General features: G+C 35.0%; 1 protein-coding gene across 3 annotated transcripts in view; it reads left to right on the forward strand.

Moving 5' to 3' along the window:
• VWDE (von Willebrand factor D and EGF domains) overlaps positions 1–26,862 on the forward strand; it is a 97,759-nt gene that overhangs the window by 42,457 nt on the left and 28,440 nt on the right. For all 3 annotated transcript variants that reach the window (XM_072783983.1, XM_072783981.1, XM_072783982.1), the window contains 15 exons: positions 1,222–1,377; positions 1,493–1,597; positions 3,306–3,420; positions 7,909–8,159; positions 9,007–9,226; positions 10,856–10,993; positions 15,991–16,560; positions 17,974–18,069; positions 18,151–18,246; positions 19,676–19,771; positions 20,328–20,423; positions 21,857–21,952; positions 24,540–24,635; positions 24,737–24,832; positions 25,540–25,635. In XM_072783983.1, coding sequence (XP_072640084.1) covers positions 1,222–1,377; positions 1,493–1,597; positions 3,306–3,420; positions 7,909–8,159; positions 9,007–9,226; positions 10,856–10,993; positions 15,991–16,560; positions 17,974–18,069; positions 18,151–18,246; positions 19,676–19,771; positions 20,328–20,423; positions 21,857–21,952; positions 24,540–24,635; positions 24,737–24,832; positions 25,540–25,635 — 2,323 coding nt within the window. The remainder of the gene's footprint in view (positions 1–1,221; positions 1,378–1,492; positions 1,598–3,305; positions 3,421–7,908; positions 8,160–9,006; positions 9,227–10,855; positions 10,994–15,990; positions 16,561–17,973; positions 18,070–18,150; positions 18,247–19,675; positions 19,772–20,327; positions 20,424–21,856; positions 21,953–24,539; positions 24,636–24,736; positions 24,833–25,539; positions 25,636–26,862) is intronic.

Consider the following 26,862-nt stretch of genomic DNA (forward strand, 5'->3'; position numbering starts at 1 on the left):
GCTCCATGCAGGGACACCAATGTGGGACTTGATGCCAGGACTCCGGGATCACGCCCTGAGCCAAAAGCAGATGCTCAATCGATGAGCCACCCAGGCATCCCTCCTTGATCATTTCTGAACAATTGAAAGCATTCTGCAGTCAGAAATGTTTTTAAAAATTGAAATCAAAATATTGTCAATAAAATATGTCCTTTTAGTTTTCTGTGTAGTTACCAGTACACAGAAAATTATTGTGGCTTTTCTTTTTTAGACACCAGTGCATTTTAATACTGAAAAATAGTCCTTTAAGCATAGGCTAAGTGTGATATGCCTCTGAGTTATTAAATAGGGCTAACTGATTAGAATTTAGTTATAAGTTACATAAATTCATTCAAACTACCCTGAGCAAAAATAGTATTTATTATGAGGACAAGATGTTTTTCACAGAATCAGGATTAGAATGTAATTGCTGAATTCTCAGGAATAATTTGAACTTGAGACTTGAACACATAAAAACTCTGTCTGCACTTATATGTGTGTTTATCTGTCTCAGTTCTGTTTTTCTCTTCAGGCTTCATTTTTCCCCTTTTACTAGATACTAACTTTCTCCAAGTAGTGAGAAGCACAGCCCCCACCGCTCCATAACTTTGTGTCTTGCACCTCAAGCCACCAGAGCTGGACTGGCCTAACATACCCTCTAGTACAAAGTTAAAATATTCCAAATAATCAAAGCATTGGCTCAGCTTAGATCCACCAGGGAGTACTTAAGTGTAGTTAGGAAGATGGGTCATATAAGAACATGAGGGGGTTCTGGGAACCACACAGATGGAAGAATGGAAAGAGCAATTTTGAGTAGAAGTAGAAAGGAGCTTTTGCAGGAGAGATTAGTTTCTGGGTAGGAAATCAATCCACTGTGTGTCAGCTATGTAGTCAAATGTGTTTCCTCTTCCTACAAAACTCACTACATGGTGATTCATTATGTATGATCAATATTGGTAACTTCTTTGATCTGAACCCATAAGAAATGCATGAGGCATTAGAAGCAGTTTATGTCAAATTAAGGTGTATATGATTTTCATTATTCTGGATAAAATTCACTGTGGATGTCACTTTTATTACTTCATTATATATTCCAATATACCAGGCATGCATTTTAAAATTTATATTTTGATTATACGTAATTCACTAGCAAGAGATTTCCATAATTAAAAGGCGTTAATTACCTTCTCATTATGCCTTTAGTATAATAGCAGTAAATGGGTCCTTGGAAAAACTGTCTACACGCATACTGTTTTTCAAAATAGCAGAACTGTTGATTGTCAGCTGCCCCCTGATGTTCAACCATCTGATACCATGAATCTGATGGATGAGAAACCAATTGCGAAGTGGCAATTAAAGGTAAAAAATATATATATTATCATATTTGTAAACAAAGTAAATATATATTAAAATTTCATAATTTATGAAGCCACATTTAGAATAAATTATCTTATTATAAAACTATATCTTACAGGTATCCAATGATGGTTATAGGTTCAGTAATCCCAAAATAATGATCATTTATGATGGAGCTTGTCAAATTTGTGGTCTCTATGGGAACGACTCATGTGCTCTAAAGGTATGTATTTTTTTTTCACTTATTTTCACATTTACTTGATAGGTTTTTTTTATTTCCCATGCTACTGGCATGATAATGGTATATTAGTTTTTTCACCTTCATATCAGAAATACTAATGGAGAAAAGCCTTTCTCAAGTTTATATGAGGTTAATTAAAATTGGTACTCTGACTGTAACTCTTGTTGAAATGGCAAGGAAAGGATTTCTACCTTTTGTGTTTTGAAGTTGGCAGATTGTTTATTCTTTAAAAAAAATTAAAAGAGGAGGTTCAGATTGAATTTTAATTCCTGCATATATTTCTTTTTAAGGACTAAAAATTATTTTCCAGTAAGATGTTTCTCCGCAATCACCTAATCTTTGTAACAAGTGGTGTGCATTTGAATGGAGCTTGTAAAATGTATAAGGCTAACACTTTTACAGGAAGGAGGTTTTTTTTGGTTTATTTTATTTTATTTTATTTTATTTTATTTTATTTTATTTTGTGGCAACTAAATTAATTGAACCTTGCAAATCTCCACCACTGAAAGGATCACAGAACAACCCAAAAAAAGCTGAATCCTCACAGCCACACCCTCTTAACCTAGGTCCAGTCTGTTGGGTTTATCAACAGATCTTTCTCATATGCCAGCTGCTGATTTAATAGATACCATGGATCTAATATTAGTTAGCTCTTCAAAACTGAGAAGCATATCAAATAATACTCAAATTTAAAGTATTATTATTTAAAATTTTAAATCTATCTTCCCTTGAGATTAGTAATTAGACCATATCAGTAAGAAGTTTCTGTTTCTGAAAAGTTGTTTGATTTTTACTTTCCCCTAAGTACTCCATTTCCACATCTTAAAAGAAATACTTTTTTCTTTTTTTAAAAGATTTTATTTATCTATTCATGAGAGATATAGAGAGAGAGAGGCAGAGACACAGGCAGAGGGAGAAACAGGCTCCCCTCAGGGAGCCCAGTGTAGGTCTCAATCCCTGAACTCCAGGATCACCCCCTGAGCCAAAATCAGAGCTTAACCACTGAGCCATCCAGGCATCCCAAGAAATACCTTTAAAATGTCGTAACTCACAATTGTTTTATATTCTTTCTGTTCTTATTTTTGCGTCATGTTCTAAGTGACATCAGAAGAGATTTTGTTAAATGGGCAAAGTTTATATATGCTGAACAAAATTTGGTCTTCTACCCAGGTTAAAAATGATTGCTACATTAAACATTATTTTTTTGCAGATCAGCCTTTCTTTCTACTATTTTGTAAAAGGCTATCCATTGTCAAGTGTGGATAATTATGCCATGGTTCTGGTTGAGTTTCACCATGTTCAGAGGACATAGTGGGCTCCTAGAGCAAGGGAAAATGCTATAAACTAATGTGTTTCTGTAAGATGAGCAGGGGAAAAAATTGCTTCATTTCTTTATTAAAAGAGTACTTCCAGCTGAGTTAGCAGTAAAAAAACAAAGAACAAAACAAGAAGAAAAGACAGGTTTTCTTTTATGTTATTTATAAGCTATAATTCTACATAGATAAAGCTATAAAGTGTTTTCTTATTCTCTCCATATTGATCAGTTCCATTAGGACATATGAAAAAATCAAAGCAGACTTAAAATATACTTTCACTAGAATCACCAACATATGTGATGCTGGCTTTCTATGTACATTTTTTCCTAAACACTAACTATGGTATCTTGTTTTTCTTTTTAAATTTCCATTAGGAAAATGTTTGCATTATTGATGGACTCTGCTACGTTGAAGAAGATAAAAATCCTACCAGCCCTTGTTTGATTTGTAAACCAAAAATGTCAAAATTTACTTGGTCAGTTTTAGAAAGTAAGTTAATCTTTATTAATCCAAATGTTTTCTCTACAAGATATTTTTTAAGTGATTATAAACCATTAGTTACATAAATGTGTTTAAGATGAACACTGTGCTTAATTTAGCATCTTTCCTGTCTGCATGATTTACTTTGCTTGAATGTAATATAAGGTGAAATGTTATTTCATGTAATTTCTACAATTATACTACAATAGAGTATGAGATTTTCATTTTAACGTTTGATACTGAAAGCAAATGTGAATTATTAATAGAAGAAATGGAAATGATTAGTTCAGCTATACAGTTTGTACAAGTCAAATAGCTACTAACAAAACAACCTCTAAAGTACTAGGTAAGTACATAAAACATCCATCAGTAAGGTTGGTGGGTATAGTGGAAAGAGAACATTGCTTTGAAACCAATGCTTTATATCCTGTTCTTAGCCTTAATTCTTTTTTAGTTTTGTGACAAGATATCTAGCTATTTAAATTCCAGAAGCCATGCATTCATCACCTATTAAATAAAATTACCTGGACTCACGAATCTATTAAATGCCTCCCAGCCCTACCATTCTGTGACTACTTGAGTATAATAGCAGATCCAGATAATGTCTGGATACTTTGTTCCATCTGAAAAAATACCCCACATCATAGTTATGTACCATATAATTTCATCACTTCCTCAAAATACAGCATCCATTCCTGATCAAAACTCTTCAGAGTGTAGGGATAGAAGGCACATTCCTCAGCATCTTAAAAGCCATCCATGAAAAGCCCAGAGCAAATATCATTCTAAATGGGGAAACACCAATAAATAAATTAATTAATTAATTAAATTAAGAAATAAAAAAAAATAAAAATAAAAAAACATTCCTTGGCATCTTAAAAGCCATCCATGAAAAGCCCACAGCAAATATCATTCTAAATGGGGAAAAACCAAAAAAAAAAAAAAAAAGGAGGGGAAACCGAGAGCCTTTCCCCTAAGATCAGGAACACAGTAGGGATGTCCACTATCACCACTACTATTCAACATAGTACTAGAAGTCCTAGCCTCAGCAATCAGAAAGAAAAAGAAATAAAAGAAATAAAAGACATTCATATTGGCAAAGAAGAAGTCAAACTCTCCCTCTTTGCAGATGACATGATGCTGTACATAGAAAACCCAAAAGACTCCACCCCAAGATTGCTAGAATTCATACAGCAATTCAGCAATGAGGCAGGATACAAACTCAATGCCCAGAAATCAGTGGCATTTCTATACACTAACAATGAGACTGAAGAAAGAGAAATTAAGGAATCAATCCCATTTACAATTGCACCCAAAAGCATAAGATATCTAGGAATAAACCTAACCAAAGAGGTAAAGGATCTATACCCGAAAAACTGCAGAACACATCTGAAAGAAATTGAGGAAGATACAAAGAGAAGGAAAAATATCCCATACTCCTGGACTAGAAGAATTAATATTGTGAAAATGTCTATGCTACCCAGGGCAATTTGCACATTCAATGCAATCCCTATCAAAATACCATGGACTTTCTTCAGAGAGTTAGAACAAATCATCTTAAGATTTGTGTGGAATCAGAAAAGATCCCTAATAGCCAGGGGAATATGAAAAAGAAAACCAGAGCCGGGGGCATCACAATGCCAGATTTCAGGTTGTACTACAAAGCTGTGATCATCAAGACAGTGTGGTACTGGCACAAAAACAGACACATAGATCAATGGAACAGAATAGAGAACCCAGAAATGGACACTCAACTCTATGGTCAACGAATATTCAACAAAACAGGAAAGACTATCCACTGGAAAAAGGACAGTCTCTTCAATAAGTGGTGCTGGGAAAATTGGACAGCCACGTGCAGAAGAATGAAATTGGACCATTCTCTTACACCAGACACAAAGATAAACTCAAAATGGATGAAAGATCTAAATGTGAGACAAGAATCCATCAAAATTCTAGAGGAGAACACAGGCAACACCCTTTTTGAACTTGGCCACAGCAACTTCTTGCAAGATACATCTATGAAGGCAAGGGAAACAAAAGCAAAAATAAGCTATTGGGACTTAATCAGGATAAGAAGCTTCTGCACAGCAAAAGAAACAGTGAACAAAACTGTAAGACAACCTACAGAATGGGAGAAGATATTTGCAAATGACATATCAGAAAAAGGGCTAGTATCCAAGATCTATAAAGAACTTATAAAACTCAACAGCAAAGAAACAATCCAATCATGAAATGGACAGAAGACATAAACAGAAATTTCACCAAAGACCTACACATGGCCACAAGCACATGAGAAAATGCTCCATCAGGGAAATACAAATCAAAACCACAGTGAGATACCACCTCACACTAGTGAGAATGGTGAAAATTAACAAGGCAGGAAACAACAAATGTTGGAGAGGATGTGGAGAAAGGGGAACCCTCTTGCACTGTTGGTGGGAATGTGAACTGGTGTAGCCACTCTGGAAAACTGTGTGGAGGTTCCTCAAAGAGTTAAAAATAGATCTGCCCTACGACCCAGCAATTGAACTGCTTGGGATTTACCCCAAAGATACAGATGCAGTGAAACGCCAGAACACCTGCACCCCGATGTTTATAGCAACAATGTTCACAATAGCCAAACTATGGAAGGAGCCTCAGTGTCCACAGACAGCTGAATGGATAAAGAAGATGTGCTTTATGTATACAATGGAATATTACTCAGCCATCAGAAAGGACAAATACCCACCATTTGCTTCAACGTGGATGGAATTGGGAGGGTATTATGCTGAGTGAAGTAAGTCAATCGGACAAGGACAATCATTACATGGTTTCACTCATACAGGGAATATAAAAAATAGTGAAAGGGATCATAGGGGAAAGGAGAGAAAATGAGTGGGAAAAATCAGAGGGGCTGACAAAACATGAGAGACTCCTAACTCTGGGAAATGAACAAGGGGTAGTGGAAGGGGAGGTGGGCGGGGAGATGGGGTGACTGGGTGACGGGCACTGAGGGGGCACTTGATGGGATGAGCACTGGGTGTTGTACTATATGTTGGCAAATCGAACTCCAATAAAAAAAGATATAAAATAAAATTTGTCACTTCCTGAAATACAGCTTATATAATTCCATGTAGATATTTCTTCATTCTCTTTCCTCAGTCAAAAGACCAGGCATCGTTACCCCCTGCCCCCAGCCCCATGTAATTTTATCTGAGTCGTAAAACCTTATACTGTGCTTTGTAACATCACTATATATATTATTGTATATAAAAATTCCGTTACTGTGTTAGACCATTTGTCAGATAATTCATCGCTCAGGTGCAAGACTCATGGGGTGTTATAGGAAGACGATGAGAATTTGGAGAAGAATTTAGTGCCGGAGACCAGGGAAACACAATAGAGCTTATGAATTGATGTCTATGTTTTTCATGGCTTGGTGTGACTGACTCATCACAGATTTACAATGTTCAAGGATAAAAGGGTCTGGAAATATCATCTATCCCAAATTTCTCATATTGAGGGGTGAGGACATTAAAATCAGTAAATTATATAAAGATATATGAGGGCAGGGACGCCTGAGTGGCTCAGTGGTTAAGCGTCTGCCTTTGGCTCAGGTCCTGATCCTGGGGTCCCGGGATCGAGTTCCACATCGGGCTCCCTGCGGGAAGCCTGCTTCTTCCTCTGCCTCTCTCTCTGTGTCTCTCATGAATAAATAAATAAAATCTTAAATAAAAAAAGATATATGAGGGCAGAACAGGAGCCAGAACTACATTCTCTTGGCATCAGTGCTTTGTTGATGTCAGCAGAGTGTATTTGTACCCAGCGCAATTAAAAAGGCTATTCTTCCTATCTGTTAAGCCGGTGGGTAAGGAAGGGGGACATTTTTTAATGTGACAGTATAAAAAGATCTTTTAAAGCATGACATGAGCACAAAGGGAGCCCCCGTGCCCTCTGAAATAACCAGCATTCCAGCATGTGAGCTTGGCAGCAGGAAAGCCCTTGGAGGAGCAGAGTATTGCGGTGACTCTCTGGCCCCCAGTTCTAACTGAGGAGACAGGTGCAGTGAGGAAAATTCAGGGGACAAGAAAAATGAACAAGAAAAAAAGGTGTCGAGGGGGAAAGTAAAGCTGAAAAGGGAGAGGATGAAGAAGAGAGAGTGAAAGAGCAAGCAGTTAGTTGGTCGACTCCAGAAGTAATTTTCAGATCTCAAAGAAGATGCATCCTGTCTGAGGAATGCAAATGTGGCTATGTATCTTATGCTCTGGTCAAAGTGCTTTTATGCTCTCATAGCAAATTTTGAAGTCTTGCACCTGCCAGTTACTTTTACATTTTCTAAGAATGCAATTTATTTCAAATGTAAAAAAAAATTGAAAAAGGAGTCAAGGTAGGTATTGGATGTTATAGCAGAGTTCAAAAACTTCATCAGAATGTTGAAGTGAGAGCTCTCTGTAGCCTAGTCTCCCTTTTCCTTTATCTTTCTACACAAATATAAAGTATATGTTTTCTCTGTGACAGACAACCAACCTCCAGTGATTCAAATACCGCAAGACAAATTACAGACATTTTTCGGGGAGAACTTTTTGTACCAGTTCACGGCCTTTGATCCTGAAGGTTCTGACGTCCGTTTTACCTTGGACTCGGGTCCTGAGGGAGCAAATGTTTCCTCTTCAGGACTTCTTATGTGGAAAACAGAATCCCAAACTCCACAGGAATTCACTCTACGTTTTAATGACGACTGTAATGCTGAAACGAGAGTCACGATTATGGTAATATTTATCATTACGTAAATGCCACTGAATTAATTAACAATACCATTATCTATTTTAAACTCAAAATATAATTCTTAATTTGTGATGAGGAACTAAATTATTCAACGTCATGGGAAAATTAAACTGCCAAAATTCTGTTTTTGTTGGAATTTAAACCTTAGGGAGAGTCTCAAGTCTAGAGCATGGAGCTAAATGACTAATTCCTAGACCATTTTGGCCTGTATATAATAACTATGACAAGGATAAAGAATACATTCATGTCTATCTCTCTGAATGATCAACCTAAGATTGATAATTATATACTTTTCCTTCAAGGAAAGTCATTTTTTATTGACTGTTATTTTGGTATTATCAGTCATGAGCTATTAATAGTGTATTTTGTACACTGTATTCACTTGAAATTTGGGACACATTTATAGAGAAGTAGTAGTATGAAGCGCAATTGTGTACTGTCATGTTAACCTGTTAATTCAAGTGACTGTTTATTCTCTATATTTGGGATAACTGGTGACTGTTTTACACTTCAGGGATTTTTTTTTTTCTAATTGTGTTGCTTGCATTATAGAAACTGATCGATCATCTAGTAAAATTTAAAAATTTTTCCCCAGCATTTATATTTTGGCTATGCTCTTGAAAGTTGGCATAATTGCTTTATTAAACTATCTTTTCAAATACTCTTGCACATGAAATATATATGTATTTTTAATTTTTTTTAATTTTTTGCAAAACTTGTGATCTGGTCATACTTACACATAAACATACATACTTATCACAATTTCTGGGGGCATAAACTGAAGTTACTTTTATTGAAAAGTAGAGCATTTACTTTTTGTTTCTTTTGAAGGTGACTGTGAAGTCTTGTGATTGCTTGAATGGTGGATTATGCGTGTCAGACACTAAATCTCCTCCAGGAAGTGGAATGTACCTGTGTGTCTGCTTGCCTGGCTTTCAGGGCAGTCTTTGTGAAGTGAACGTCACTGAGTGCCAGTCAAACCCCTGTGGTCTTGGCAAATGTGTTAGTGGATTTCAGAGTTATTCTTGTGTATGTCCACCTGAACTCAAAGGTAAGTTTTGGTTCTTCGTGAATGAAATTAATATGTGAACAAGTTAGACAGCAGATTAATCTGCAAACAAATTAATCTGCAGATTACTCAAGCAAGTATATGGTCCTAAAGATTTTAATACACATTTAGAAAGTCTAGTAAAAGTCATCACAAATACATTTGCTACCCATATTCTTTTATGATTTACATTGCATACACTCTTATAATTTTTCCCATTTTCATAATTTTAATGGCAATATTCCATGTCCATGTAGTATTTTGCAGGTTCCCAAACACTTCTGTATATATTTAGTAGGTAGAAACATATTTTAATGAATTGCCATTAAAATATTGTATGGAATAATAAGGAAATTTGCCATGGGAAATGTAAAAATTATCATTTAAAAACGTTGATATTTCATTAACTTAAAAAGATCATGAAAAAAAGATCATGACATAACGTTAGAGTTGAAATTAAATGAAATTTGCTAACTCATTAATTATCCTAAAGTGTCTGATTCTAGAAATCTCAACCAAGTATATGAATGACAACTTTTAATTTCCCAAGGCTTTTTATATGTCATACCGATATTTCCTCTAATTTCCAGATATAAATTTTATTTTATTTTATTATTTTTTAGATATAAATTTTAAATAAGTAAATATGCAATTATTGAGCTGATATTTTCCTTGAAGACATCTATTTTAACATTGTAATAGAACTAAGCAGGATATTTAGGTGTCTACTAGTTTTCTCAGCATTTTGAAATAAAAATAATAGGGGCACCTGGGTGGCTTAGTCAGTTAAGTGTGAGACTCTTGATTTCAGCTCACTCAGGTCATAATCTCAGGGTCTTGAGTTCAAGCCCTATATAGGCTCCATGTTCAGCACAGAGTCTGCTTGTCCCTCTCCCTCCCCTTCTGCTCCTCCTACTGCTCACATTCTCCCTCTCTCTCAAATAAATAAATAAAATCTTAAAATAAAAACTTTATCATTTTATAATTTGGAACTATTGAACTATAGACTACATTTAAAGAATTCATATGTTGTACTCTAATGAATAAATGACTATGAATATATTCATTCAATTAAGTTTTTAAGAATTTCAGAGAGCAATACTTGATCTCAAAAAATTTTACTGAGGAAAGATTAACTTTTCCTAGCATGCTGTAAAATTTTCATGGATTTTCACGGCTAATGCATTAACTGCACTGAGTAAGTTGTCCTTAAGTTAAGCAGGCAGTCATTCTAATAACTTTTTTAAAAATTCCCTGAGCTTTTTGTAACAAGGTAAAAATTGCTGCTATTATATGGTAATTTTTTGCCTTAAAATATTAATGGCCTTCTTATCTTCTTTTTTATAGAAAAAAATCTTATGTACTTGAAAGGTCTTTATTTAATGTTAAATAGAATCTAGTTAATGACTTTTTAATTCTGCTGTAAATTTTAAAATGGGTACATTCCTCTTAATGTATGATAGCCTTTCCAGAATTTATAAGACATAGCTTAAAGTAAAAGAAATAAGGATGCCTTTAGGAAAGTAAAATAAAAGATCTTTAGGTAAAAGAAATCAAATAATGAGTGCTTGATAGGACATATGATGTTTTTCAAAATAAATAATTTAAACTCCCAATCTGTATTTTGTTTAGGCAAAACTTGCCAGGAGGATGTTGATGAGTGTGAATCCAGGCCTTGCTTTCCAGGAGCAGAATGTCTCAATACCTTTGGTTCCTATCATTGTGGTGCATGTCCAAAAGGATTTTATGGTGATGGGAAAATATGTCATGGTAAACGTCTCGATTTTCTGCCATGAAATGTTTTTTGCTACATTTAATTAATCCAAATTTCTCAGTTCTATTATCTCTTTAACTCATGCATTCATGTGGTATATATTCTTTAAGTGTCATGCACTGAGCTGGATGCAGAGGATGCAAAAATACATAAGACATGCCCTCTGACCTAATAGGTTTGAGTATAATACCAGGATACCAGGGAGTCTAATGTGTAATCACATAGTTAAATATGGTGTTCTGTGTCTTGATAGAAGTGCCTGGAGAGAATAGAAGGAATACGAGACAGGGAATCATGTCTACCTGGAGGGATAATGAAAAGTTTTAAAAAGGAAGTGTTGTTACAGCTAAATCTAATGTATCCAGTCAAGAGAGAGAAGCTTTCTAGGCAAAGAAACATCTTGAATAAGGGTGGAGAGGCATGTAATGTCACAGCACACCTTGGACACTATGAATAACTCAGTGTGCTTAAAGTCGAGGGTAAAAGGGACTGCTACAAAGAGTTAAAGCTAGAGAACTAGCCAGTGGCCAGACCACTGGGACACCATGAGAAACATGATACAGTTTACATCTGAGAAGTCTACTCAAGACATGTACAGAGGATGACCACTTATGGGTGAGGAACTGTGCAAGTCTGAAGGTGGGAAGAAAAGCTGAGACAATATTACAAATAAATAGGAAAGACATGAAGATATTCTGACCTTGAATAAGGAGGTAATGTCTTAAAGAAACACTAAAGAAGCAAGTTGATGGCCTGTGGTCTGTAATTAATATTAATGTGGAAAAGGAAAGAGTTACTAAGTCCCAAGCACTCAGTTTAGGCAAATGAGTGTGTAGAATTGGCATTCGCATTGAGATTAAATGAGATCATAAAGGAGGATTTGGATCCAATAGGATTAGTATCCTTATAAAAGGACACAACAGAGAGAACTTACTCTCTTTCTGCCCTGTGAGGACACAGGGAGAAGGTGGCTGTCTGGGAGCCAGGAAGAGACTCTCACCAGGGACCAAAAGGGCCTCCATCTTGATCTTGAACTTGCTACCCTCCAGAGTGGTAAGAAAATAAATTCCTGTTGGTAGGACACTCAGTCTCTGGTGTTTTATTATGGCAGCCTGAGCTGACCAAGACACACAACATGCGTGAAAACTAAGAAAGAAGGAGTGATTTGGGAAGGGAAAGAATGCATTCAGTATGGATACATAGAGATTGAGGTGACTTCAAGTGGCACTCAGGAGGGAAGGTTAAAGTAAAGATACAGTTCTTAGCGGCATAAGTCCTGGATGAAATTGCCCAAAGAGAATGCTAAGAGAAGGGAGGACAAAAATTGGTGGATGCTAACATTTTAAAAGCTTAAAAGAGAAAAGTTATTTATAGAAGACAGTGTCAAAGAACCGTATTTTGGTATCGTTAAGTAAATAAGACCCCATTTTGGTGAAAAATAGATATTAATGCAGGATGGTAAGGGAAGTTCCCTATGAGCTCAGCCACTCACATTTCTCCCTCCATACACAGTCCCAAATACTCAACAGTATCATACCCTTCACTCTATGAACTCAAGTGATCTAAAATCTGCCTTTCACAGAAACTCATTCCCTGAATGAAACCTATAGCAAGTGGAACTTAAGACAAAAGCAGGTTGAACCAACTCCCATTACACATGAGTGATTAATAAATTTCTCAACTCTGTACAAGACATTTGTGTATTTAAGAAAATGCCTATACAAAATATTTTTTTTATTGTTGGTATTGTTTGGTTAGTTTTTTAACAGACACCAGAGTCACTGACTATAAAAGGAAATGCAGCATAGTTCTTATTCTTGAGGTTGCTAACTAGAAAATGAAAGAAACACATAGGAGTTAATATCATGAAAGACAAAACTCTCTGGGAGAACACAGATGGATGAAATTGGTTGTGTGGCTGTAAACCGTCGGAGCATCTGTTATTCACATCGGGCTGCCATAACAGAATAACACAGATAAGGTACTTAAACAACAGAAATTCATTTCCTCAGAGTTCTGGAGGGTGGTAGGTCAGGATCAAGGTGCCAGCAGGATTGGTTTCTGGCTTCTCTCCATGGCTGACAGATGGCTACCTTCTCACTGTGTCCTCACCTGTACACCTTCCTTGTGGTTCCTCCTCTTCTTAAAAGGACACCAGTCCTGTTGAAATAGGACCTCACTCATTACTTCATTTAACCTTAATTACCTCTTTAAAGGTAATATAGTCACATTTAGAATTAGGGCTTTAACATAAATAAATAAATTTGGGGGAACACAATTCAGTCCATAACGCATGGATTTGCTGAAGAGGAACATTTAAACTAGCTCTGTAATCTAAATTGTGAAGCATTCATTCCAAGTGACATTTTTTTAAAAGATTTTATTTATTTATTCATGAAAGACACACAGAGAGAGAGAAAGAGACAGAGACACAGGCAGAGGGAGAAGCAGGCTCCATGCAGGGAGCCAGATGTGGGACTCGATCCCCGGTCTCCAGGATCAGGCCCCTGGCTGAAGGAGGCGCTAAACCGCTGAGCCACCCGGGCAGCCCTCCAAGTGACGTTTTTATTGTATGTTCTTACAGTATTTTGATTTTGTAATAGTTTAGTCTGTTTTTCATGCATACATCCATAGTTGAAACACAGATTTTACATGAATCTACTACACATACTGTGGTTCTGACAAGTTCTAACAAAAGTAAAACTAAGGAAGAGAATGGTAAAAATGCCATACAAAGAGAGAGCTATGTTAAGTCAACAAATGGAAATGCCTCTAGTAAGTAACGATCTTGCTAAAATTTAATGATGAGTAATACCTCCCATTTATTTCCAAGAAGACCAACATAGTTTTCCGTAGGGATTTTTCTTTTTAAGATTATACAATACAGTTTACAGATTATTCTTTTTCTTGCTAATCCATTGACTCCTTTGGTTTATATTCTAGAAAAATGATGCATGTTGTATAATGAACAAATGACATTTAAGATGATTTCAGAGAAGCTTATGACTGGAAGTGACCATTTCAAAGTTATATTTTATAACTCCCTGGTCATTCAACATAAGCTCAAACCCTAAAAATTATAAGAAGCTCATTATTTCATAATGCCTTTTCTCTTCCTAAAGAGTACTATCTTTATAACTCTTGATTTATACAATAAATATTCTAATTGTCTTCATAAAGACCTTACACATTTTACATTAGTTTTCTTTATGCTTTTGCATTTTGTAATATTAGCTATTCATCTTGCAAAATTATCACTACACATTTATTTTGAAAGATATCATTGTTGATTACTGCAATATAGGAAAGCTATCTGATTTTAATGTATTCATGCATCGTTACCTTACTAAACGCTCTTATTTACACTGTTTTTATAGTTTATTCTCTTTCTTTGTTTTATAAATAGGTAATACCTCTTGCCAACAGTGAGTTTGTCTCTAACTCTTATTTACTTTCTTATTATAGTAGTAATTATGATTTATTCTGTATTCATGGTATACCAGCGTTAGATATTATTTATATACTATCTCATTCAGTCCTCTCAATAGTTATAGACAGTAACTGTTATGATTTCCATTTAATGGATATTACTCATCTTTACAGAGGCATAGATGAGTTAAGTATTCTGTTCTGATTTATAGAGTTTGTAAAAGAAGAGAGATTTGAACCTGAATAGTCTGACTGCAGAGTTCCAGCTCTCAAACTTGGGCCCTCATTGAAACGGCTGGGACCTCCAGTGCAAAGTGTGTAGGGAGAGAATTGTTTCTTAATGGTTTTAATGGAAATTCTTCTCACGTTTCACCATTAAGTATGATATCATCATAGGTTTCTGCTAGAAAACCTTCACCCAGTTAAGGATGCTTTTATTTGTTACTTTCTAAGAATTCTCTTTAGTTTTAAATTAGAAGTAGTTTTCAAATTTTATCAAATGGTTTTTCAGCATCATTTATTACTTGCTGTTATTTCTGTTAATGTTTCATTAGGCTAACTTTTTCAGAATGTTTCAACAGAAAATTGTAACAAATTACTTTTTAACATTTTATATTGCTCTCTTTATTAATATTATAATGCAATTATATGTAATTCGATTAGTAGAGATACAAGTCTATTTCATCCTGATGTAAGAGTCTGTAATTACACTGCTGCATTTGATTTGCTAGTATTTCATTTAAAATGCTTATGTATTTTCATAAATGGTATTGATGATAGGATTATGCCACTTGATCAATTGTTTATAAAACTTTTCATCTCTTTCTGTGCATTGCAAGAGTTTTATAAAATATTCTTTCCTTGATAATTTGGTAATTTTTTTCCATTAGATCATCTGTCTTGGCATCATATTTGGGGGTGACTCTAAAATATTTTTGTTTCTTTCCTTGCAATTGTTCTATCAACTCCTCTGTTTCTTCTTCAGTCAATTTAATCATTTATAATTTGAAAAAAAAATGTTTATCTCTTTGAGATTTCAAATTCTTAGCTTAGAATTATACATAGTATGTTTGTATAATTTAAAATTTGCCCCATGTCGGGCTCCCTGCATGGAGCCTGCTTCTCCCTCTGCCTGTGTCTCTGCCCGCCCCCCCCCCCGTGTGTCTCTCATGAATAAATAAATAAAATCTTTAAAAAAATTTTTGCTTCAGATTATTATTATGAATTGTGAGTAATTTCCTTTGCTTTGAGCCTCAGTGTATGAAGTGGTCAATAAATGTTTGTTGGCTATTTCTAACTCTTAATAAAATTATTAGTTATTGTTCTTTAACTTTTACAATGTTTAACATTCTATGTACTTGGCATATCCAAATGGATTACAAATCCCTTGAAGGCAGGAACTGATTGGTGACTTCTTATTACTATACAACTCCTAGTATAATGGTATACATGTGATAGACATTAAATGAAGGAATTAATTGCTTAATGTTAAATACTATGGGAAGAGCAGAATATTAATAAATGTTATTGACTGACATTTCTTTTTCTTTTTTTCGTTCTTTAGATACAGCATTTCAGCCACCATCAACAGATCACTCACCATCTGGGGCAAACTTTACCCACAGTCCTCCTACTGTCAAGAAGTTCTTGGACACACCCAGTAACATCTCACACTTCTCATTAAAATCAGTTACAACTCAAATGAATAATTCAAAGAAAGTTCTTTCCCATCAAATATCAGGCTTTGAACAGATGGATCATACTATCAGTACAAATCTCAGTCTGGAGGAATTGGGAGTTTCCATGAACAACCATAATTCTTTAAGCGTTAACCCAAATCATTCCCCTGGTGAAGTAAAGGATTTTATACAGAGCACCATCCAAACAGAGGCAGGAGGGCATAATTCTCAAATTAACAGGTCTGCCCAAAGTTACACGCAGTATAAAGATAGGTATGCCTCATCAGTTACTAGAGCCATCACTGTTTTGCCAGAAAAGCCTGGATGGATGAAAATATCAACTTGTGCTGGATCACCTTGTTTTCTCGGTGTTTCTTGTGTGCCAACCACAGATGGTCACTTCCAATGTGGACGCTGCCCCTTTGGATATTATGGAGATGGTATCAATTGCAGAGGTAGTATGAAAATTCTTCAGAAGATGGGAAGAAAACTATTTGGTTCACATTTAAGTAATTAAGAGATGCTTTTCTTTTTACTTCACTTAGTTCACCAATTTCTACACCAATTTCTATTCATTGTATTTGTTTATTATTTGTATAAATACTCTTCATATTTCAAAAAAATATTAACATGAGTGTTCCTGAGTTATTTTTTTAAATAATATCAAATAGTACTAAAACTATATATTATAAATACTTTCTGAGTACCTTCTGTGTTCCAAGGTCTATAGAAACATTCTTTGTCAGGTATGCCATATAATGCATAAAGACTCCACATATTATGTGTTATTTTTCCCATTGTCCAGATAGGAAGGCAGAGCCTTAGTGGGCTAGCTCACTTGCCTAGCATTAAGCAGCTAAAGAGATAAAATAAGGATGTGAATGACATTGTAGTCTGGGTTCTTTTCAGCTCATGGTGGGCATTTAGCCCATTAGTAATTTAAATTACTAATTCTGGCATATTCACTTATTTGCATAAACTAGATTTCTCTGTAATTCCTCTAGCTCTTGAGAATAAAACAAGTTGGGCATCACTTTAATTTTGAAAGGAGCGTTTACTCTTCACAATTATCAGTATTGTTTTCTTCGATGCAAATCAAATTGTTGGCTTTGGTACTGCAGAAGCTTTTCTGTGTTGCTGTTATTTTGTTATTTGTTTTGTGTTATTTGTATTTTGATTTATTTGAGACCAACTTAAGCAATAGAGCTTGTTGGAGTATTTCTTTGTTCCCAGTATTACTAAGAGTAATTACTTTGTTTTTTTGGTTTTCTTTCTTTTTTTTTTTTTTTTTTTTTGTAGGAATAGTGATAATAATAACAACTTTCAATTCTTACATGTTTATAATTAATTATAAATATTATTAATAAACAAAACAAAACAATCACATACATTTGGGTTACCTCAGAAAAATGTTAAATGCCTAATAGAATATATCATGAGTTAAAGAAGCTTAAGGAATACAAACCTATAAACTTAGGATGTGTTCCTAGCATCTTGCTCTTGCACTTTTATATTCTGATTATTCCTGCCATTTACCAACATTTACCTGATTAGTATCTGAAACTTTACAGACCTCTGAAAGAAGACTATAATCCCATTTATGGCTAGCAGCCACCTTCGTCAGGCTTTGCTATGGGAGTAATTACCACATATGGTACTTCTTTCTGACTATATTAGTCATGTTTCTCAGTCACTCTAGTAGTAAAACAAATACAAGGGAAAAATTTTATGGATAAATGCAGATGTTATTGCTTAATAAGCAGCCTCAAAATTTTCAAATTTCAGAGAATTTGATCTTCCTTGTAAGTCTATGAGCAACATGTATATATTGTATCAATAATTCAGCTTTTTTTCCTTCATTTCTGCAGCCATTTGTAGACACCCATGTGGAAAAAGCAGGGAGTGTGTAGCCCCAAACATATGCAAATGTAAACCTGGTTACACTGGTTCTAACTGCCAAACTGGTAGGTATGGTATTCATTAGTTCACATAATGAATTTAATTGATAATTGACATTTCTAAAACATGAGCTTTATTTTACGCAGCTGTATGTCATCCTGATTGCAAAAACCATGGAAAATGTATCAAGCCTAACATTTGTGACTGTCCCCCGGGACATGGGGGTGCAACCTGTGATGAAGGTGATAATTCAAATTAAAAATCAAATAACAGATCCAAAATAAAACTGTTTTCTTTAAAGTTTTTTTGTAAAGATAAACCAGTTTTACTGTGTTTATACTAATATATGCTCATTAATGCTGGTGGGGAAGTCTAAGCTTTTTAATGTTTATTAAAAATAATTTATTTAATTTTTAAAGATTTTATTTATTTATTCATGAGAGACACAGAGAAGCAGAGACACAGGCAGAGGGAGAAGCAGGCTCCCCGCAGGGAGCCCAATGTGGGACTCAATCCCAGGACACTGGGATCATGCCCTGAGCCAAAGGCAGCTGTTCAACCGCTGAGCCACCCAGGCATCCTTAAAACTAATTCATTTGAAGATTCTGAAAACTTAAAAATAGAGAATTAGACATCCAAAGAGTAATAGCTTATTTGTCCTTGGTAAAATTGTCTTCGGAAGTAATATTTTTGAGTGTTAGTTATAAGGTGCCATATCCCTACGTGTATTTTAGCTTCAAGCAAAGGACACCTGATTATTGAATAACTTGCCAAATGTGGCTCCAAGAAAGTGCTAAATCCAAATAGTTAGAAGATACTAAATAGTAAAAAGAATCCTGAAGAGTGATTTTTAATAACATGTCTTTAGCCATATAATTTTATTATTTTGGTTGAAATCTTTGGAGAGGTTATGAAATGGCATTTTAAAAATGGTTAATATTTTAAAAGAACACATTTGTTATTTTTATTTTTTATTTTTTTTTTTACATTTGTTATTTTTAATATAACATTTTAAAGAACACACTTTGATAGATGGTACAATAATTATGAATAAACTAAGTTACATTAAATACTTTCATGTCAAGCGTAGGTACAAATTAACAAATTAAATTCAGTAGAGAGTGAACTAATAGAACACTCAATATTGATGGCATATGAAAGTAATTGTGGAAATATAGGAGTATTGTATTTTTAGGGCAGGAACATGTAAGTCTAAGTCTCACTTTTCAGAAGAAACCTAAGATGGTATATTTCCATCCAACTAACCCAAACATGCTGATGATTTGCTGGTGTTTTTAGGGTATAAACCTGAATAGTCAATCCCACAGAACTAAATTTCATAGTAAAAGAGAACTGAGGTTGGGTGGGTGACTCAGCGGTTTAGCACCTGCCTCCTGCTCAGGGCATGATCCTGGAGTCCCGGGATCGAGTCCCACATCAGGCTCCTTGCATGGAGCCTGCTTCTCCCTCTGCCTGTGGCTCTGCCTCTCTCTCTCTCTCTCTCTCTCTCTGTCTCTCATGAATAAATAAATAAAATCTTTAAAAAAAAATAAAAGAGAACTGAGTTTATTATAAATTGCTCTTACAAGAAAGTTTATTGTGGCTATGATTTGTAAATATAAACTGACCTTTTCCTAATAGCTGATATAATAACATAATCTGTGTCTGCAGAACATTGTAGCCCACCTTGTCAACATGGTGGCACCTGCTTGGCTGGAAATCTCTGCACTTGTCCTTACGGTTTTATAGGACCAAGGTGTGAAACAAGTAAGCAGAACTCTCTTGCAGCCTAATGTAATGAAACTGCTCCTTTAAATAGTTGATGGCTTTAATACTAAGATAAACCCAGAGCCTAGTTATAGAACGTACATTCATGATTTATTATGACAGTTATCATTCTGCATACCACCAGGAGCCCTGGATGCCAGTACTAAGATAAAGAATTTTGTTCTTAGCAACTCTCTTCTTGACCATTTCTTTGAGATAATAAGAATTTCAGTTTGTTGATTTGCATGTAAGTGTATCTTGTTTCATTTATATCTATGATTATTTTCATTAATAACAATTTTCTCAAATAGCCAACTCTTATTTACCATTCAGTTCAGTGATTTTCTTCTTTCCCCATATCTATTAGCAAAAAAATAGCTGAATGTGAGAATCAGAGACTATTTAAAGCCAAAGAATAAATTATTTTTATTTTTCTTTCTGATCTCATTCATTAGAAAATGTGATAGGCAGTTATGAGCTAGCTAGGTAAGAGCCAATAATATAACCAATTCCAAGACTAATTTACTTTGCTTTTATTTTTATTCTATGACCTTAGTGGTTTGTAACAGGCACTGTGAAAATGGAGGTGAATGTCTTACACCAGATATTTGCCAGTGCAAGCCTGGCTGGTATGGACCTACTTGTGGTACAGGTAAAATAAATATTTCAATGAATAAATCAGTTAAAACAAATTTAAAGCTTAAAATTAATATGATAAGATTAATTTGAAGTTTTACTAAAACCCTATCTCTTATCTTGGTTCTTTTTCTTGTCTCAGACCATAGAGTGTATTTCAGCTTTACTGTTATCCACCCCAACCAATACCTTTCTTTTTCTTTCTTTCTTTTTTTTTGGGGGGGGGGGCTTTTTATTTCCATCATCCACTTGCCTTAGAGTGGAGAGAAACGGATCTGTGCTACATCTTCTCGATCTCTTTCAAGTTTTTTTTTTTTTTAATCACAACACAGACATTCTGTTTCACGAAACATTCAAGCAATTGAGTTAAGTGACACCATCACATTATTCTGTTTCTTTATCACAATATCAGGCTTACTTCTTTGCCAGCAATGTTTGCAGGTATCTATGTGTAATCTAATCTATTGTGATCTAATGACTTCACAAATTTAACTTAATGTTTATAGCTTGCCAACTATGTGTGAAGCATGATGCAAGGGGGAAACAAAGATCAGTTTGATGTTTGCCCTGACTTCAACTAGCATAGCATTAGTGAAGGAGACTTAGGATACAGTTATTTAAAAAGACTATGATACAGGTTGGATTATAATTGGCAATGTAATTAACGCACAGTTCCTTGGAAGCAGAGAGGACAGAAATTCATTCTGGCATGTACAGTTTGGAAGAAAATAGTATTGAGGTAGACCTTGGAGGATAGGTAAAGTCTGGGTTGAAAAATCGAATTGGGGGTGCCTCTCAAAGTGGGACAAGGGAAGAAGCAAAAACAGAGAATGCTTTTGAAAATGTTAGGACTTGAGTGTTCCGGGCAGCCCGGGTGGCTCAGCAGTTTAGCATGGCCTTGGGCCCATGGTGTGATCCTGGAGTCCCAGGATCGAGTCCCACATCAGGCTCTCTGCATGGAGCCTGCTTCTCCCTCTGCCTGTGTCTCCTTCTCCCTCTGCCTCCCTCTCTCTCTCTCTCTCTCTGTCTCTCATGAATAAATAAATAAAATCTTAAAAAAAAAAAAAAGAACGACTTGAGTGTTCCAATTTGGATTAGGAAGGAGACTTAAAGAGGTATTTGAGTAGATTACAGACCATCCCTTAGTGCTGTTGAAATGTCTTCTAGTTTCCCATCATGTTCTCAGCCTACAGAGGGCATTCTGAATTCTAATGATAACCTCCATATTCTTAGCGTGGTATTATTTGTAAACTTAATGAACAAACTTTCAAAGCTATTATCCAGTTATTTCATTCCTCTTATGTTTGGCGAAGTCAAATTAATTGTAGGTTATGGGTTTTACTTGCAGTAAAAATAAAATATTTCATTATGCACTCTTTTGTACTTCAGTGCAGCTTTCATTTTTTAAATAATAAAACTTTTATGGTGTCTCTTCCCCCTGCTGTTCAGCTTTGTGTGACCCCGTTTGCCTCAATGGTGGTTCCTGTAATAAGCCAAACACTTGCCTCTGTCCAAATGGATTCTTTGGTGCACAGTGTCAGAATGGTAATTAGTTTTTATGTCTTTCTTTTTTTTCTTATAAATAAAAAGGGAAAAGTATAAACAGAATTCAGAGTAAACATAAGATAAGTCTCAAAAGGGAAGATGCTACTTTTTCTCTATTTCTTGTGATGTTGCACCTGTGGCCACCAAATGACCAGATCATAGAAATGTATGAGTTATTATATAAAATATTTGTATTGGGATCCCTGGGTGGTGCAGCAGTTTGGCGCCTGCCTTTGGCCCAGGGCATGATCCTGGAGACCCGGGATCAAATCCCACATCGGGCTCCCGGTGCATGGAGCCTGCTTCTCCCTCTGCCTGTGTCTCTGCCTCTCTCTCTCTCTGTGACTATCATAAATAAATAAAAATTAAAAAAAATAAAAAAAATAAAATAAATATTTGTATTTATTCAACATACATTAGGCTCCCGACCTTGGCACTTGTCTGTGCAGTTCGATAGGATCAAAGTGTGAACCAAATAAGCAAAGTTCTCTTGCAGTCTGTTGTGTGCAGTGGTGTCATTTTTATTGCCCCCACAGCAAAAGCATTTGATTTATGGCTAAGCTAATGTCTGCTATTATCTCATGATCTCTCAACTTCAGTTTTATTAAACGTTTATGAAAAGCTAGCTATGCACGGCACTGTGCAAGGTGATATGGGGACCTAAAGATGCATCATTTCCCCCCTTTGTGGCCTGCTATTTTAATGCTTTTCCTGATATAGTAAGGATACAGGGTTTTGTTTTGTTTTGTTTTGTTTTTTCAAAATAACGAGCATGTCCTGAAGCTCACGGTGTAGTCATGAATTAATATCAGTAAATGGAATTTAAAATGTATTTTCTACATCATCATATCTTTGGGTTTATGCAAAATGCAGAGTAGATTTTTAGTAGAAACATGTCAGAACCTGTCATAATTCAATTCCTAAAACCTATACTTTCCTTGCCATGTTATACTTTGATGTGATTTCATTTCTTTTATTTGGAGGTTGGCTAGGATTCTTTCATTGCCATTGAGGTAGGGAAGAAACCATCACTAGAGTACTAGCTATATAGGCATGGCAGATGAGTTTTTCTAATTAAGATTTCCTTTAAGGAACTAGTTTGTGAAAGGGGAGGAAGTAAAGACTAAGTTAAGGCAAAACCTTGGAAACCAAGCGACTATGTCTAAACCCATATTTATGAGCTATAGATGTAGTTTTGACTAAGAATGTAAGAGAGAAATAAAAAGCTGATCTCTCTCATGCTCCTTGCAGTAGATGTAAGATAAGAGTGAGAAAACTTCTCTAAACTTTATATGCCAACTGTATAACTGGGAAAGGAGCAGATCTCTCAATTATTAAATATTGAACTAAAATGTACCTATTGAACATATGTCATGTTAGCAGGTTTTGGAATTAGGTAGCCTCTAAAAGTTGTAGCTGGCATGGTTTGAAATTTACTTAAAGTCTCTAGGATTAGACCTCCTGACTTTCAGGTTTGAACTAGACAGTTGCTGTAGGATTAAGTGAGACATACATACTGTAAGCACATGGCTAGCTACCATAAATAATAGTATTTTTTTTCATTTTTTCGTTTTTTTGTTTTTAGAGAGGAATAGGAGGAAGGGCGGAGGTAGAGGGAGAGAGAGAATGCTAAGCAGGCTCCATGCCCAGAGCAGAGCCCAATGTAGAGCTGATCTCATGACTCTGAGAAACAACCTAAGCTGAAATCAGGCTCTTAGGTAGGGCGCTTAACTGACTGAGACCCCCAGATGCTCCATTGTCTTTAAGACATGCTGGACAAGATGCAGGAGAGATAAAAAAAACATGATCTTTATTATCATTTACAGAAAAAATAAACTTTAAATTTCCAGGCAGGATTGCTTTTTTATTTTTTTTTTATTTTTTATTTTTTTTAAGTAAAGGCATTTAATCATCATGTCTGGAAGAAACATGAAACAATAAAAATTCTCTCGTAAAAGATGATAAATATTAACTTCTGAATTCCATGGAGCAGAATCATTTACACAGAAAATACGAGTAATAGCATAGTCAAGGTTATCCAATAAATATTCCTAACAAAGCCAAGGATTTATTGTTAAAATGAATTTTCACTAAGCATCCACAGAAATAAGTCACATATAAAGCTCTGCCTTTATTCAAAAGTCAATTTAAGATTATTTTCCAAAAATCCTATGACAGATTATTGACATTTTCTAATTTCTGCAGGAATAGATACATTTCTTATTTTGAACCAGGTTTTAACTTATTTTCTTGGTTCCATCCAGATCATTTCACTCACTCTTAACTTATAAGAGTGGTGAAATATAAGATTCATAATTTAAGCATTATAATACCAAAGATGCCATTTGTTGTGAACATTTCATCAATACATTTCAAATTGTGCTAATTCACTAGCTGCTTAAAGCTATGAGCATTGGATTTTATGATTTAGAAAGGATGGTTTTAATCACCTGCAGTTGTGATCTTTTATTTTAATAGCACATTTCTCTGCCTTATGGCCCCATAGATAACAAGCACATGATGCAATATGTAATATATAATAATTGAATTTGTAATATTCACAGATTGCTGCCATGTGTTCTTTTAGCTATCTGTCACCCTCCCTGTAAGAATGGTGGCCGCTGCATGAGAAATAATGTGTGCGCCTGTCGTGAAGGATATGCTGGGAAGAGATGCCAAAAAAGTAAGACACCACTGGATGTATTTGCCAACCACAGGTAAAGCAGACACATTAAATCTCAAAAGTATTGCTGTTTCAGGTCTGTTTCATCCTTTTACCTTAAGGTATCTGTGATCCCATGTGCATGAATGGAGGAAAATGCGTGGGACCAAACATTTGCTCTTGTCCTTCCGGTTGGAGAGGGAAACAATGCAACATAGGTAAGAATACTCTTCAAATGTTAAAGCCTCATGAGAACATAAAGCAGAATTTACTACAAAAAACATTTTCCTTGTTTTTGTTGTGTTGTGTTTTTTGTTCCTACTTTAGGGGATTCCCTTTTGAAATAGAGTAAAATGCCAAGCGCTCTGAATTCATTCTTTCAGGTTACCAGAGAAAGAGGGTGTTTTTCCAGTCTCTACACTGTGATTGCCAACATAAATGACAAGTCTTTAAGTCCTGTCTCCTTGTCATTAAGTAGAAGACAGGAGAAATGGTAAAAAATGACATTCCTCCACCCTGTCTCAGACCAACCAATTCAGAACCTTCCAAGTTGGGGTGCTCCTGCTTTCAAGTCTGGCTAGATTTTGAGGTGATAGCAGCTCTCCTCATCCAAATGATTCATTTTTTTTCCTTTTTTAAATTATTATTTAAAATTATCAGCTATTATAAGGTATTTATCAAAGTGAAAAATAAGAGGCAACTTAAATATCCAACAATTGAGGAAAAGTTGAAACACAATGCATTAGATCAGTGGAACGTTATATACTCATTAAAACCAACTTATTTGAGTCAGCAAGAACAGTGAAAAATATTCTTGGCAAAATGTTACGAGAAAACTTTAAATCATCAACTTTTAACTGGTTCTCTCCTTTAGTGAAATTTTTTGCAGTTTAATTTTTTAACTTTTTTATATTTCTGTTTACAGCTCTCTGCTTTCAGAAATGTAAAAATGGTGGCGAATGTATTGCTCCCAGTATATGCCATTGTCCTACCACATGGGAAGGAGGGCAGTGTCAAATACGTAAGCCTACAAACTTTGTCTTTTAGTCTACATTCTTGAACCTGAATCTTTACAATTATCAAAGTGTAGTGTGAGGAAAAATCACAGAAAAGAGCAAATCCCAGCATATTGATCCATTCAAAAAATGGTTTTAGAAATAAAGAAAATCTTATTCATTGTTACACCCATTCAAAAGGAGAAAATATGGTAAAATGATTTTAAGATTTTGTATGATAGAGTTAACTCCAAATTACAGTCTGTGCATTGCCTTTGAAGTTCTCTCAGGTGTGCTGAAGAAGCACTTAATATACACTTTGAGTATTTTTTCATATTATGAGAAAAATACATATTAATCATGAAAATAATAAAACATTAAAAAAAATTTTAAACTAAATTGTCCCAGATTTCACCACCCAGAACTAATTCCTTTTACGACTTTAGTATGTTAATATAGTTCCCTTTAGTTTTAGTCATAGATGTTACATAGATGAGGTGTCAGGATATTGAAGAAAATCAAATTTCATGGAATTTTGAAATTTATGAAAACTTGAAATACCATGTTAAAATATTTAAAAACTTGGGGATCCCTGGGTGGCTCAGCAGTTTAGTACCTGTCTTCAGCTCAGGGTGTGATCCTGGGGTCCTGGGATCAAGTTCCACATCGGGCTTCCTGCATGGAGCCTGCTTCTCCCTCTCCCTGCGTCCCTGCCTCTCTCTCTCTCTCTGTGTGTGTGTGTGTCTCTCATGAATAAATAAATAAAATCTTTAAATAAATAAATAAATAAATAAATAAATAAATAAATAAATATTGAATAATTGACTCAATGGGAAAAACTGGAAATCCCCCCAAATATTTTCAAGTGATCAATAATTGCATCATTTCAAAACTGATGATCCAAGTGCATTGTAAACTGAATATATACAGTTGCAAAATGACCATGTGTTTTTACTAGAAATACTTGCCCTGTTTTTTGATATTTTATGAACCACACTTCTTTCCATGTACCAGAGAATCTGCATATATCTTTTATGACTCTTTGACTTTATTTTATTGGTAACTGCTATTATAATTTGTACATTTTTCATCCTAAGAAAATATTATCAAAGAATTCACTAAGTGCTAGTACCTAGTTAGGAAATATCTGCTCAAAAGTTTGATCTGCTTGAAGGTCAGTGTGATTAAATTGCTAGAAAAAAGAGCTATTACCGTCAATTTGGCCTGCTTACTCTGGAGAGAGGTCTATGTGG

The sequence above is a fragment of the Canis lupus genome, chromosome 18, assembly GCF_048164855.1.
Source record: "Canis lupus baileyi chromosome 18, mCanLup2.hap1, whole genome shotgun sequence".
Lineage (NCBI taxonomy): Eukaryota > Metazoa > Chordata > Mammalia > Carnivora > Canidae > Canis > Canis lupus.